The sequence below is a fragment of the Atheta coriaria genome, unplaced genomic scaffold, assembly GCF_025399875.1.
Source record: "Atheta coriaria isolate IRGN ID8LTWV9N9 unplaced genomic scaffold, Caltech_Dcor_3.1 hic_scaffold_9_pilon, whole genome shotgun sequence".
In the NCBI taxonomy this organism is placed as follows: Eukaryota; Metazoa; Arthropoda; class Insecta; order Coleoptera; family Staphylinidae; genus Dalotia; species Dalotia coriaria.
This window is the reverse complement of record NW_027045451.1, coordinates 13,097,938-13,113,615: the sequence shown is the minus strand read 5'-3', so window position 1 is coordinate 13,113,615 and position 15,678 is coordinate 13,097,938. Positions and strand designations below refer to the sequence as shown.

Sequence of the window (15,678 nt, the reverse complement as noted above, 5' to 3'; positions counted from 1 at the left end):
TATAATAAAACTTCCGACTTCCTCTCCTGGTTTATCCTGAGCCCATTCTGTAGATGGATAATGGTCCGATGGCAACCAGCGGCGATTTACGTTTATTGGTAGGCCGATATCCAACCTCCGCCATTAGGAGGTCAGTTCGTCTACATTTCTGCAACAAAACAGTTTGTTGTCTTCCTCGTTTTACACCGATTCCAATGCTCGGGCTCTACTCCGCTTTTATTTTTATCGCGTTTATATCTAGCTTTATATCCAACAAGTTTTATTATTTTTAATCCGCTCATCGATTTGCCCTTCAATGTAACGCCTTTTATTTTGTCTCAATGTGTATTGAACAAATACCAAAACAATAAAAAATGCTGAACAAAAATGTACCACAATATGGAATGAAAGCTGGTGGACCAGTAAATAACATTGGAATTTTTCATTGCTTCCCGAAACCAACGTTACGTCAAATTTACAGCATGTGCTGGTAAAAATATTGGCCGAAAATATACTAGCCATGCAGTTTACCAAGGCACCGAGCGTTGCTTTTACAAATAAACGCATTCGATGACAATGTTGTGCAAATGAATTTTTATTGCCTGTACAACGAGTTGGCAGAAATTTCTATTCTCATGTTTGCATCCCGTTAAGTTTTATTTACGGTTATTGGATTACCACATCAGTTTGTATTCATAAATATGCATTTCAGGCATTATGAGGAAGAAAGGTATTTGTCATGCTCGCATGAGTTTTATTTACAGAATTTTATCGATACTTGATTTTCTGGTGATGCGTAGAAATTCATGGATGTAAAGTAAAAAAAAAGGCTGACTAGGTTTGTTTCCCATCTCGTGACCGAAGTCACTGCAACAAGTAAAACAATTGATTCTCACATTCAAGTTGCACCTAACTGTAATTACGTAGGCCTAGTTAAAGCTAATGAATACAAATTGGATTAATTATTCATAAAGTATACATAAATCTTATGAATATTAAAATGCAATGATGTTGCATCATCTGCAAGCACCTAAAGAATCTGTAAATTATATATTTAATATATTTATTTAACAAAATTATCTATTTAATATTTAATTATGTCTACAAAATATTTTTTAAATTATTACCATAAAATATGTTAGTATAGATTTTAATTTGGAATTACATAATTTTACTTTTAACTATTAATCAACTTATGCTTACGATTATTACACAACATTATGGAATAATATGGTAACTGTGGAATTAAATGTTGATAATTTAAGTAATAATAATATAATTATTTTGACTTAATCGATGCACATCTCAATTTAAGCGAGAAAGGAATACATGAAGCGGAGGAACAGATCTTTGTAGGTTTTGGGCATCATAAAATACATTTTGTAAATAAAGTGGTTATGTACAGGAATTTGCAAGCTCAGTGATACTCATTTTCCGAGACTTGATAGGAAGAAGGCGGTGGAAGTGAATGCAGGTCTATATTCTCCTTCAACCAGGCGTGTTTAATGAGATCGCTACCCTTTTCTGCGATCATTATAACAGGCGCGTTGGTATTTCCGCGAATGATTGTTGGCATTATGGACGCGTCAATAACGCGCAAATTCTTAATACCGTACACCCGCAGTTTGGCGTCGACGACGGCCGATTTGTCGTTCTTCGGCCCCATCTTGCACGTGCCGACAGGATGGTAGATGGTAGTCGTGTAGGACATAGCGCAACACTGCCAGTACTCGTCGCTGCCGAAAGGATCACGCGTGCAGTCCGGCAGTGGCACGTCGACTAATTGATAACCCAATTTGCCAAGGCTGTGCGTCCGCAGCAGATTGAGACTTTGCTTGACGCCTTCCACCATCGTCAGCAGATCTTGCTGCTCTTGGAAGGTGTTAGCGAACAGTAACGGAGCACCCTCCGGGTCGCTGTAGTTGAGCCGTACGACACCGCGACTCTTTGGGTTGAGTAGAATGGGTCGAACCATAATACCGTCATAGTATGCAAGCGGAGTGACGGCAGTCGCCGCCGTCAGCACAGGGTCGGTGATAAAGTTACGCACATCAGTCGCGTCCAAGGAATACTGGATGTCGGCACGATCGCCGGTGGCAAATAACGTTTGAACAAACGCATTGACTTGCAATGGACCTGTTGATGACAGCGGCCCTCGTCTAGTACGTTGATAGTATCGAATATCCTCTTCGCGTTCCTCGTCTGTTACAGTAGTCGCGGTTTTATTGAGCCCAAAGAGGACACCGTCCATGGTGGCGTGATCCTGCAAGTTGTAGCCGACGGCAAGTTCTTGGATGACATCGATGTTGAACTTCTGCAGTTCATCAGCCGGCCCAACTCCACTCAGCATGAGAATTTGTGGGGAGTTCAGTGCACCGGCGGATAGAATGACTTCTTTTCGAGCGTAGGCCTCCACTACCTTGCCATTCTGGCGGAACTGCACACCAATAGCAATCTTGTTATGAGGGTCAATCAGTACCTTAGTTACCTGCGCGTTCGTGCGCACGTCCAGATTGTCTCGTTTATTCCGTATCGGTCTAATGAACGCACCGTTCGTACTTAATCGTTCGCCGTCGCGCGTGGTGTGTTGCAAGAGGCTGGTGCCAATCTGTCGGTCGGTGTTTTGATCAAACTCCTCTAGGCCCAACTCCTTGTAGGCGTCGATGAGTGAGTACACGTTCGAATCCTGATAGGGAAATATCTCGACCGTCTGATATCCGCCGAAGCCATGGTAATACGGATCGATTCTATCGTAGTTCCGGTTATCTTCGGATTTGCGAAAATAGGGAAGAACGTCGCGGAATTTCCATCCGGGATTTCCAGCGGCAGCCCATTCGTCGTAATCTAGGGGATGTCCTCGATTGTAGATCATGTAATTTAGGGTCGACGATCCGCCCATCACTTTGCCGCGCGCCCACGGGCATCTTCCGCCGTCCCGCGCCAGACAACTACGAGGTGACGGCTGAGTCTCGTAACCCCAATCTATACTCGATCGTAATCCGACCGGCGCGAACGCCGGCACTTCGGCCACCTCGGGCTCTTCATCACCTGCTTCCAGCAGCAGGACCTGGGAACAAAAAGAAAATAACCGTCATCACTTTGTTTGCCTGGGTGGGCAGCAAGGGGTCATGCTGATTCCCACGCAATTGTCCCAACACGTTTGACCTCAATTAGCAACTCTCACAATTCAAGAATTAAACAATTACATGTAACAAACATTAAACATAACAGAATTAAAATTAATTGTACGTTTATATTACTTATAGTTATTTATACACACCTGAGAACTATAAAATAGTTATCTAAGAACATTCTTCGACCTTGCATAAGAAAAGAAAAAAAGTGCGTTCAGCAAAAGCATTACAAATAAACGCCAATGATTGGCGACAAGAAAATAAAAACAAGGTGACTTGTGAAAGGCAAACGAATGGTCCGACCGTTCATTGCTCGATCCAATTTGCCTGAGTTCAACTTTAAGGATATCTGAACACCACTTCATTAGCTCATAGAAATTCCAATCGTCTCACTGACGCTTTAATTATTCAACTGCAAGCTTTTTGTCGTTCAAAATTCGTTACACGCGAATTACCAAACTAGTTCGGCATACTTTTACTTACATCATTGTATAAACATATTACGCTAATCTGTTTCTATATATAATTGCCATCGCCATTCGTTTCAGGTGATAAGGTGTGAAGCATTATTCCCGAACGATATTACTTTAGGTTCCGACTCGTTATAATTCGCCACCGGCTAAACTGTAACCCAAATTGGTACAAACGAACTTTGACAACATTAACGGGCCCCGAACATCATAAACGTACCCATCAGCGGATCGTAACGAGTAACGTGTAAAAACATTACGTGAAGAGCACAATCGATACTAATTACTAATTAACGCTAGCCATGTTAAACGCGTTCGGGTCTTTGACGACGACATTACAGCCAGGCATGAAACAATAGTATGAGCATAATTATATTTTTAGGCCGTACACAGGTGGTTTTCAATTTTTATTTTACAGTCGTAAAACGATGTGATGCACATGGGGAATTCGCGTAGGCGGGTTGGGCATGCGTCATATTTGCGGCCATATCTCAAACCCATAAACGCACATTTGCGGAAGGAAAGGATACCCACATTGAAATAATAAAGCTCCGCGCTCGCATTGGGAGGCCTTCCACCGCATGGCACTCGTTTTTATCCGACGCTCTTCATTTCGCTTGCTCCTATGCATCGTCTTCTTCCTGCTTCCTTCGAGGGCCAGCGTCGTAAATGATGGGGTGCAATCACTGTCATCACGAAGATGAATGAAACCGTATTATGGACCCGAGTAAATCTTTTTATCATTGCCGTATCTGCAATACATATGTGAGTCTGCAACGTTTACCCTTTACCAACACCAATGTTGGTTTATCATCATATAGGTACTTTAATCGGCAAATATACTAACCATATAGAGTTATTCTATGATCTGTAACTATGGGGCATCTATGATCTGTTTATTTAATATTTGCTTTGAATACATGTAGCGGTCAAATCGATGTGTACGTAATATTAATGCAAATCTATAATATAAAAATAAATCGCAAAATCTGTTGGTAAGCGCATAACTTCACAACGCCTGAACCAATTTGGCCAATTCTTTTTTAAATGTTCGTTAAAGTCCAAGGATGGTTTTTACGGCGAGAAAAATTTGAGCAATTGACGGAAAACCCCTAAAGACAACCTTTTTCTATAGGAATTATAGTTATAGTTAAATAGTTGAATTCGAGATGGCGCGCTGAAGTGCATTATTAGGAATTCTTTATATAATTAATTTCTTTAAAATAAAACTGCGCATCTTATTGATTGAATTGACACATACTATGTCTTGAACAAGAGAATATAAACAAATTTCATTTTTATTAAACACTACCGGAACGAAGTCGCGGGCAAAAGCAAGATAATATTCCAATCGCAGACATATATTTTTTTAAAAAAGCTTTAAATTAAAAACGTATTGTTGTGAAATTAATTTCAATTCCCCTGTGAACAATGTAGTTATTTGAAATATTTAGCAAAAATATGCTAGCTATAAATTTGCGTATAAGGGTAATAAATATGCCACATACATACATGATTTCTAATTAAAGCACTAGCAATGGAATCCAAAAATATATCACGAGTTACACGCAGGATATTTTTATATTAAATCTGACAATGGTACACAAATACATTCTAATTTAAGTCGACTTATTTTTTCAATCTCATTTAAACAGCCTATTAAATATGTTGTTCTACGTAAGTAATGTTTAACAGCCCAGCTCCACCAAACCATAAATATAAATAAGTAAATGCACTTTCTATTTGCATTTTATTCACTGGCTGTGTTACAGTTGTGTGCAGTCCGGTCGAATTCGCATTCTAATGCGTCGTTTACATAACACTGCGGCTTACCAGATATGGGTAAACTCTAATAATTTGCAAAAACATTAATCAATATTTCGACGTTGTTTTTAGTGAATCCTTTAATAAATGCTCTGCACATTAAAATCTAATCTGATGATACGGTAATATATATTGTAGAAAAATATGCGGTTGGCAAATATACAACCCACTATACATATACCGATGCTTATCAAGGCAATATTACAATATTTCCCAACAGTGCAATTTTGTTCTTGTTATTACTCGGCTAAACCTGGAAGTTGAACCGGTTTACAAATAGGTATGTTGTACAACTGGCTGCACACGCTTGATATTCCATGTCGATTCAGAATTTGTCTCTCGATATCGGACATCATTCGAAAAATCAAATAATAATAAAATTAAAAGAATAATAAAGCCATCTATATAGAGATGCAAGTAATTATTTTGATTTAATTTTAATTTTAATGCAAAATGCAAAAAATTTTGTCTTTTTTTTAATTACAACTTACATATGTCTGAAGTTTCAAGCTTAATTACTTTTATCCTGAGCGTAAATTGCTCTAGCGTTTAAATTGCATGTACCATTGCCGTTATCGGTTAATTTACAATACTAAACGTAACTGCATTATTCTATATTTCATTTTACCCTATTTTAAAGTAATAATTATTATTTTTATTTAGGTTTAAATGATTAAGTCATAAATGTGTCTACGGTGTATGTAATAATATGTTAGCATCTTGTACATTCTCGAAATCAATACCTACATATCAGCAAGCACAGTTCTACATTCAGTGGGGCACGTGTATCCAACACTTGCAAATATTAATAAATACCTAGTCGACTACGCGATAGTAACCTGTGCGCACTTATTGAAACCGCAAAACGCCTGCCGGCGTTGAAATTCAATTATAAATTATAATCCGATTATCGAGCACCTAGCCCGGCTAATGCTAGGTTTTAAGGTGCGTTTGCCAATTACACACACGATCAACAATCGCCGTTTCCTTTTTGCACTTCCTTCCGTTATTGCAGACCTCTTTTATATGATTTTATATAATTGTAAATGCCATTATCTCTTATTTGACGGTGGGTTTGAAATATTTGATTGGACTTGACAATTCGCTGTTTCTCCTAAACAGTCATTGTTAGCGCATTATGAAATCTTTGGATGCAGTTCGTTTAAAAAGGGATTGGCAAACTTAAGCGTGGCTGACAATCATAAATATCATATCGATTGCGGGCAGAAGTGTGCGTGCAGAATTGAAAGTGCAACGCTCAACGCTTTATGCAACATAACCTGATTTAATAAAATGACTGAATAAAAGTTTAGTGCAAAATTTTATTATGTACCCAGTTCAAATTTTTACGGACATAGCAATGCTGATACAATACATTTTACAAAAACATAAATAGACAATAAAAAGATTAAATGAAATATTCGAAATAAATAAAAATATTTAATATAGTCGAATTGTGTTTCAGTGAGAACAAAAATAATATTTTATATTTTAATTGTTTTACTTTGGAGTAAAATAATTATTTGCGTAATAAATAACCTACAGCATCCTAGAGCGCTGGATGCGGTTATACTTTATGATTATTGCGCAATAGAATATTTATCAGCTTTTTACTCTAACTACCATGCAACACTACGTAATTAATTTGTAATTTGTAGCAATTTCTATTATTCTATCGTGGGCATGGTCATTTGATATATAATTAATTAAAAACAGTAATTAGTTGTTTCAATATTTATATTTCGATGTTTATAATTTGCCTCTTTACTTCTTCTTCGAAAACACCCATCGTGAATTATTACCGGGCAGGTGTGTATTGATCTAATTTATCATCGTTCTCTCATAACAGTAGGTAGCAATAAATATACTCACTCGCCAATGATGGATTTCCGTTAATCTGTTCGCGACGACACAGCCGGCGCTTCCTGCGCCGACGACGATGAAGTCGTACTCCAGCTCACTGGCGTGCCCACCAAACGCATGATTGTTATGACCGAAATTGTAAAACGGATTCGGATTCAGTTTGTTGTCACGCGATCCGCCGAATAACGCGGTGATGAGCTGCAGGAAGAGGAACGTCGACGGTGCGCAATTCGTCACCGTCGTGTGGACCGCACACAGGGATGACAGATCGCGCGGCATCCACGACATGATTACGACGATCTGATAGAACGATCAATTGCAAAAATTTTATTGGATGTTTCTATGTTTGCACCAGTTAAATTCCCAATTATGATCACTTTTAATTTAACTTAAATCTAATACGGCATTTGCCTCACAACGCGACCGCACTGTACAATGCGAATCCCAAAAGTGCAATTGCAACTTTTCGTGCTTGAGCGTAAAAGCATTCACGCGCGCGCACCACTTCCCTTTCGATTGGCCTATGACCATATCTAAGGCTAAGCCATTGTGCCCACACCACTAATGCAAAAATATGCGCAAATAATGCATACTTCACGCACGCACCGCAAACAACGCCGTCTAACGATTACTTCACGAGATTGACACGCCACTTTAATTGCGAATTAATTAATTGTTTCTTTTAATCATTGCATGCATAGTCCTTGGCGCTTGGCGCAAATCACTATCTAGGTAGGTTCAGACTGAAAACTTCTTCCTTTTGAGTTTTAAGGTTTTCGTCATTTAATTTTGCTTTAAAAACCGTACTTGGTGCGCCAAACCTCCAAACAAAAACTTTTTGACAAAAAAACACAAATAAAAAGTTGGCGTTTACGGCGAAGTTTCAGTCCAGGAAGTTAAGTAATTAAACGAGTTTTGTATTGGTTAAATAGTGAAAAATGGCTACGTTGCTCTCGTTCGTCGTTTTAATTCAAACTTTTTCGACGCATTTATTTTCTGTATGTTTTATGTGCTTTATAGTTTTTTTCAACTAGAGTTTTTTCAGTTTGTTTGTAAAAAAATGTTGTAAATAAATCATTTTGATTATGCTGGATTAAAACATGATCGAAAATAATAATAATAAAAGTTTTATTTTCAGAACGTATTATTTATTAAATAAAAAGAGTAAAATGAGTGAAATATATTCCTATTTTGCGTAATAAAATTTTAATTGTAGATTGCGGAATAAGTACGGAAATCTTACAACTAGATAATAAAATAACCAAACTAGTAATTCTGGTCGCATAGTAAACAGCAAAGAAAAACGTTAGCATATTGACATTTTTGTAATGGTTTGCTTGCACTAGCTATAACGGAAGTATCACTGCACATTTGCATTTTGATAGGAAATAAAGTTGTTTGACTTTAATTTATGTATAGTTTTCTTGGCAAAAATTTATGAAATTCACTATCAGCGCTTCGAGTTCAGTTTCAACTGATTCCAAGTGCAGGCTGCACTTGCGCCCAGAGACGGCAGTAGACAGGAAATTGCCTTTGAATTGATTTACTTTATCAAGTTATCTTAATAACTTGCCGCATTCCGCAGCACTAGTGAAAAGAACGCAAAGCTTCTAAATTTGCAAACAGAGTTTTTAATGTAAAACTAGTGCAGTTTTTCTTTTAATGCAAATGAAAAGCTATGAAATAGCTTATGCGACGAAAATAATTGACTTCTGATGTTGATGACGATCCAAACAAATATGTAAAGTTTGTGTTCGTGTGGCAGTGCATGGTCCCTAAAGTCGCCCAACATCGAGAGCCAGAGCGTCGTCGAATGAAAACTTTGTCGTCTTTAGTTTCAATTTGCACTATAATATCAATTTGGCGCAGCGTCTACTATCCCGAGTCGAGTAGCAGTTTAAGAGGTTGACGTCTCGCGCTGAGTGTCGAAATAAATACGAAAAACGAAGCGCACAACGAAAGCAACAGGGAGCAGCGTGCCTAGAGAACACGAAACAACAAGCAAAATGAAAAGTACGGGCCTCGAACTGGCTTGAACTTAAAGAAATAGAAATGCGCATACATACTCCATCGGCGTGTACGTATCTGTTCGTACGCGTGTGTGCTCTCGTTTCCAGTAAAAGCTTATAAGTGGAAGAAAACGAGGAAAAAGTCTGAAAGAAAGCAGGGCGGAAAGACGAGGACGAGCGAGTGCTGGTAGAAATCCGAAGAAGAACGCGACGGCGGTGGAAAAAAGAAAAATGCGGAAACGAGTAAAAATAAATCGCTCGATGCCTGTAACCAGCTCTCCGGTGGCGGGAGCAATGGGTGGCAACGAGCTCGAAAGCGGACGTCGCATACATTCGCACAGGAGACGATTCCCTTGCAGACCCACCACTCGGAATCGTCAAATCGTCGTCGGAAAATCGTTGAAATCGAAACGAAATCGAGAATTTAAACCTTTATGTCAATATTTTCAATGCGCGCCGTGTACACATTTACACTTAAACACAATCGCACACAGACGCCATTTTAGTAAGTACCTACTACTACCAACCGAAGCCGACGGTGTCGACAGAGTAAATATATATTCTTCGATTAAGTTGAGAAAACATCGACGCTGTAATTAATAAATAATACGATCACAATGTATTTCGTTCTTATTGTGTCAAGTGATTTAACGATGAAATCTGGCCGGTTTGAGTAAGTCGGTTAAACCGTCCACCGCAACAAGATAATTAAATTCGACGGGTACAAATCGACACCCATATCGACAACTCGGTGTTGCCGGTGTGGTAAAAAACCAAAACTGATGTGCTTCGACCCAAATTCGCGTACAAATTAGTTAAAACCTACGGTGAGCGCAAAAAAGCGTAGCGCATTGCAAAAATGGAAAAAATCGACCAAATCAATAGCAAAGTCATCTACTATAGTAGCGAATTCAATAAACAATGAAATACTATCTGTTGCAGAGTAACAAAATTTCGATTGTTATTTCAATGAGTTTAAAGAGCATTCGAAATGGGTTTAATTTTAAAAATGCATTTGTTTGAAAAACACTACATTGAAGTTTATTTTACGTGACTTGATTATATTTGATAAAAACGTGAATTTTTATAAGAGGTTATAATTAAAAATTTTAAACTTGCAATAAGCGATTAACTATAGTTGGGCAATTGAAAGAGGTAACAGTTTACAATTAATACGAATAAATGCATAATTAGATATAATTAACATCCGCTGTGCAGGTAAGAAACTGCAGCTGGTCGTTGGTGAACGCAAGCATTTCCCACAACCGTTTCCGTTTCTCATCGAAAGCGTGACAAACCAAAACGCCACAACTGTTTTATCCGAATACTTTTACTTTTATTATTTGCGTGCAGTTTATCGTTGCTTCATTTCTTACTCCTCATTATCACACAACAAATTGATTATGTTTATACACGCTTTATGATTTAATATTCATTTGTAATTAGCAGTAACGCAAAGAGTAGTTTTGTATTGTTTTTACGTGCGGTTAATTCACAACTCTCGAGGCAGAATGCAATTAGCAAATTAAATTTCCTGGCATTCCGCGAGTATAAGCATAAATTTTTCATTATTTTATATATTTTTGTACTTTCCAGTACAGGTTCAAGTATTATGCAAATACGTAGAAACTGCGTACCTAAGGAAGTAAATGTTTCTAGAGCAAGGCAATATTTTTTCAAATACTTGGCCTTTGCATAATAAGTGTTAACCTAGGCTGATAATAATTGACTGCATTGATCATAACATTACATACTAGTATATGCCATCCTATAAATGGCTCAACTGAACAAATATTCATACGTATCCGCCGTTTAGTCCACGACGCGAATATTCCGCGAATCTGCATACAGCCACGGTAAATAATAATTATCGACTCCGATATACCTATTCAAATTAATAATTTACATATGAACAAAACCGGGCAGCACAGCGAGGATTTCGCCTACGGTTAAACAACAAACCTCCCCAACGCGCACAAAGCGACGTGCTACGCTGCTGGAATGAAGACGAATTTGTATGCAATCATCGAAACGAAATAATTAGAGCACATATACACCTATACGAGCGCCAACACATTCCAGTTTCTGTCAATGGGTGTGAGCTGCGATCCGCGGTTGGATCAACGCACCGCACATACATCAATATTATGTACTGTGTGGGCACAACTAACAACTAAACAATCAAATGGCATGTGGTCCACCCGCAGAGTAGTACTGCATCGATGGCAATTCTCGCTCGTGTTAATTCCGTTTCGCTAATTAATGCGACTTAATTAAAACCGTGCGCCTACACCTAAAAGCTTCGGGGCCTTTAGAAAAAAAAATGAGTCGCGCTTTGATGTTTGTATGTTTTTGATGTTTTGAACTACTGCTCGAACAACGGGGTACTAACTAAAACATCAACATCTGAATGAGGTGTATGGACACATTGTAGTCATACTGTTTTTTCTAATATTAATTATTTTGTATTAAATACTAGCTTTTGCCCGCGACTTTGTCCTGGTAGTGTGTAATAAAAATGTTATTTGTTTTTACTCTTTTGTTCTAGACATAGTATGTGTCAATTCTATCAATATGATTTGCAATTTTATTTAACAGAATTGCTAATAATGCACTTCAGCGCGCCATCTTGGATTTAACTATTTAACTATTACTATGATTGAATCTCAATGCCCACTTTTATCCTATAGAAAAGGGCTGTCTTTAGGGTTTTCCCGGCAATTATTCAAATTTTTCTGGCCGTAAAAAGCATCCTTGGAATTTAACAAATATTTAAAAAAAGAATTGGCCCAATTGGTCCAAGCGTTGTTGAGTTATGCGCTTATCAACTGATTTTGTAATTCATTTTTATATTATAGGTTACTTATACAACGCAATATTTGGACTACATTTTCAGCAGAGAGCTTCCATTACTGATTTCTTATAAGTGATTGGATGATATATCTAATTGCTCCACCAGGCACACGACTCCATCATCATGGTGATCTTGGTCGTCGTCACGGCGAGCAACATCATTATATTCGGATCGAAAACCAATCGAGTCTATCGACGTTGTGCCGTTCCATGTCGTGCAGAAAATCGCGTTCGCATGTGTCCTTTCTTCGCGCGGCTGGTGCACGTACCAGCCTAAGCACGTACTTGGCTCCTCGCTGCGGAAGCACTCGTCGATTCGTACGCTGCGCTCGCCTACACTACCAGGAGGTTGACTTTAATCCCGTTTAATTAGCGCTTGTTACTCGTTTAATAATAAAGTACTGCTACTGGGGCATTACGGCACAATTAGTACAAATGGACTTATACCTTGTGCAGCCCTGTAATAGAAATTCGCTAAGCGTCTTACGTCCCTCATGCCAACTTTGCATTATTCGCGTGTGACGTTAATTCGAATCTCTTAACGCAGCCATAAGTACTAGCATATGTTTTTAATCACACTGCAGAAGCCAGCGAAATTAGCTTGTTCATTCATTAATTTTACTTTCAAAATTTGTAGGTAAATAATATGTGTCTAACTAGGTTGATACGTATTATATAAAATTATCGATTATATCCGAAGAAAATCAATTTAACGCCAAATAACCATGAAATTAGAACAAAAATTGTAATGCCGCATGCCAGCACAAGTGATACTTTACCTATTTCCAAACACTAAACTCGATCTCCATTTAGACATTTTACTCTATGCTTTTTATCGCTTCGTTACGTTACTAACATTCGCTGTTGCAGGTAGCAGTAATTGCAGCTCGAAAACAGCAACGAGAATAAGAACTTGAAGAAAGCGTCGTTTACGTAACATAAGGTGATGTTTACTTTCACTGTAAACTACAAAGTCACTACCTTGCTTAAAGGTAATGAAAAACATCAATATTACGTTATTACAATGATTTGTGCGGTTTAAAGTCGCGCTATTTGTATCAATAAAACCAAATATACCATCATTGTACTGAAAACCTGCAAAAGCAAAATATTCTCTATTAACATTCGCGGAATTGGTTTTCACGTGTGTAGTGATGAAGTTTAAATAATTTTTAATATAAAATACTTTTTTCATTAGAGATAAAGAATTTTTAATAACTCACTGATGTAATTAAAGTCCCATTTAACTCCATCGCGCCATGTGGGCGCACGTTATAATCTTGCACTAGAATTTGAAATTGGAAATTTAAAACTTCTGCGTGGCCCGCACTGCCGGTGTGTATTCGGCTGCAGGCGCGACCTACATCATTCGCGGCCTGCCGAATCCATAAGCAGGGTACGACAACACTGCATAATGAAAAAATCTGCACGAGCGCGCCGTAAACCGCATGAAACTCAGCGGACCTGCCAATGATGAAACCTTCCGACAAAACATACAGAATCCACAACAAGCGCATATATTGACACACGACAAATACAACCAAAAATGTGGCGAAGCAATCAACAATGTCCCGATAGATAAAATGCAGGCGGCTGTAATTCCGACATATTTGATACCAGAGATTTTTATCAAAATTCAAACTGCATCTTTCTATGTCTTCCAGAAAGCATTGGTTGAATTCGGCAACAATGCTCATATAAATACACCATTTGGTGACTAAAATGTTATCAATTACACTGGGCACTTCCATGACAAGATGTTTAACAGTGTCAACGAGTGTCTCGCCGATAAACAACCACTGTAGCATACCAATGGCATTTGTAACGAAGCAAATTGCGAGGGCGCATCTTGTCACCTTTTTGATGTTACTTGTGGCTACGTTAGCAGTGCAAATACTGGATCTTGAGATGCGCATCGCGCGCCGCTCATCATTAAAACTTAATAAATCGCGTAGTACGCGGCCACCCAGCTTCCACTCGAGGTAAGTGTTATGAACGTTATAAATTATTGAAAGGAGGGCCTCCATCCAAACGTTGGCGTTGCGTATTACGCTTATGAGGTTCGTCGTGCGAACAGTTTCATCGACTGCGGTCCAGAGCAGACTTATGGAAATGCACGCCTGCGGAATTGCGAATAGCCATTGCCATTTGCCTAAGTGAAATCTATGACGTTTCGTGTCGTATTCTAGCGATACGATGAGAAATGCTCTCTGCAAGTAACTCAAAGGTATTACCACTTCCTCCAAACTCATTATTAATTAATATTTTATCGATTTATGGCCTTCAGCTGATGAAACAACTGCCATCAATGAATATCAATGAAGAGAAGCAATTTTGCAATTTTGCGATGTGGAGGTAAGTATTCGAAATTCTTTTATAAACAGTAAATTTACGAAGATTTAGCAGTAGTTGTATTGAAACTGTGCGACTAACTCGTGAAGTTATGATAATTATAACATATTTCCGAGTGAATATACATGATAAAAATCTCCTTATTATGTTGATGAGCTGATATATACTGATTGATTGGATTTAATATTTAATGTATCCATCCAGTTCTGATTAATTTCAACCGACTTAACATGCATTTGAATCAGAGTATAAATCAGAATATAATGCTAGTAATCATTTTTTTCACAAATGGAAAAAATTATAGTTTTCTTGGTGTAATACTGCATATGTAGATTATTTGTACTAGTGTTGTATTTTAAATATTTCCAATATTTCCTTGGCTTCGTATTTATAATAAAGGACTAGCAGTGCCCTCTTCGATTGAACGCGTGTACTTTGTCTGCCTAGTAATAAGCTGGTCTGTAAACCCACTGTAAACCAAGTCTTTATTATTTTCAAATATTTTACTAACCTACAAAACAAAATGCATTGTTTGCCGCATGTTAGGTAGAAACACTTTTAGTTTTCGTCTGTGCTTTTATATTCTATAACTGTGAAAGTGTCGTCGTTTCAGTGAATTTAAGTAATAGATGTAAGGGATAGAAAATTCTGGCAGATATATGCCCCATTGGCGTAATCGTGTTCTAATATCACTATGGCCTTTATGTTCCCGAGACCTTATAGCTGAGAAACTGGTGACTATCAATACTTTATATGACCAGTCAGTTACCAAGAGGAATGCAGGGGGATCTTAAAAATCCTGGGATATAATGCCAATGCATATCCTAGTAATGAAGAAGCAATAACATTAACCACAGAGTTAAGGAACTATTTGAATATATAATTAATTTACAATGGTAACATACCTACTTCCTTACAATGTTGTGACATTATTGTTCTAACACTTGCCCATAGAAAATAAAGCAAAGCAAAAGCAATTGTCAAGGTTTGGTTCAATCCTCTTTATCTGATCATTGTTAGATTTACAGTCACTAATGAGTTATAACAATGCATTTTATAATTGAGTCTGAATACCTCTCATATGACCAGCCAGAACCATGCAAAAAATCCAACCACATGTAGGAGAGTGTCGACGTTAATTGTAGTGATTAGAACATATTAGCATTTATAATAGGATCTAATTTAGCCATATGG

The 15,678-nt window shown here is 37.9% G+C and overlaps 1 protein-coding gene across 1 annotated transcript; it reads right to left on the bottom strand.

Moving 5' to 3' along the window:
• Positions 1–1,086: 1,086 nt before the first annotated feature.
• On the bottom strand, positions 1,087–7,732 carry LOC135799079 (glucose dehydrogenase [FAD, quinone]-like). Its single transcript, XM_065312095.1, has 2 exons — positions 7,280–7,732; positions 1,087–3,046 (listed from the first exon to the last, which is right to left on the bottom strand). The coding sequence occupies exons 1-2, from the start codon at positions 7,556–7,558 to the stop codon at positions 1,397–1,399; spliced, it is 1,929 nt and encodes a 642-aa protein (XP_065168167.1). The 5' UTR covers positions 7,559–7,732; the 3' UTR covers positions 1,087–1,396.
• Positions 7,733–15,678: the final 7,946 nt, after the last annotated feature.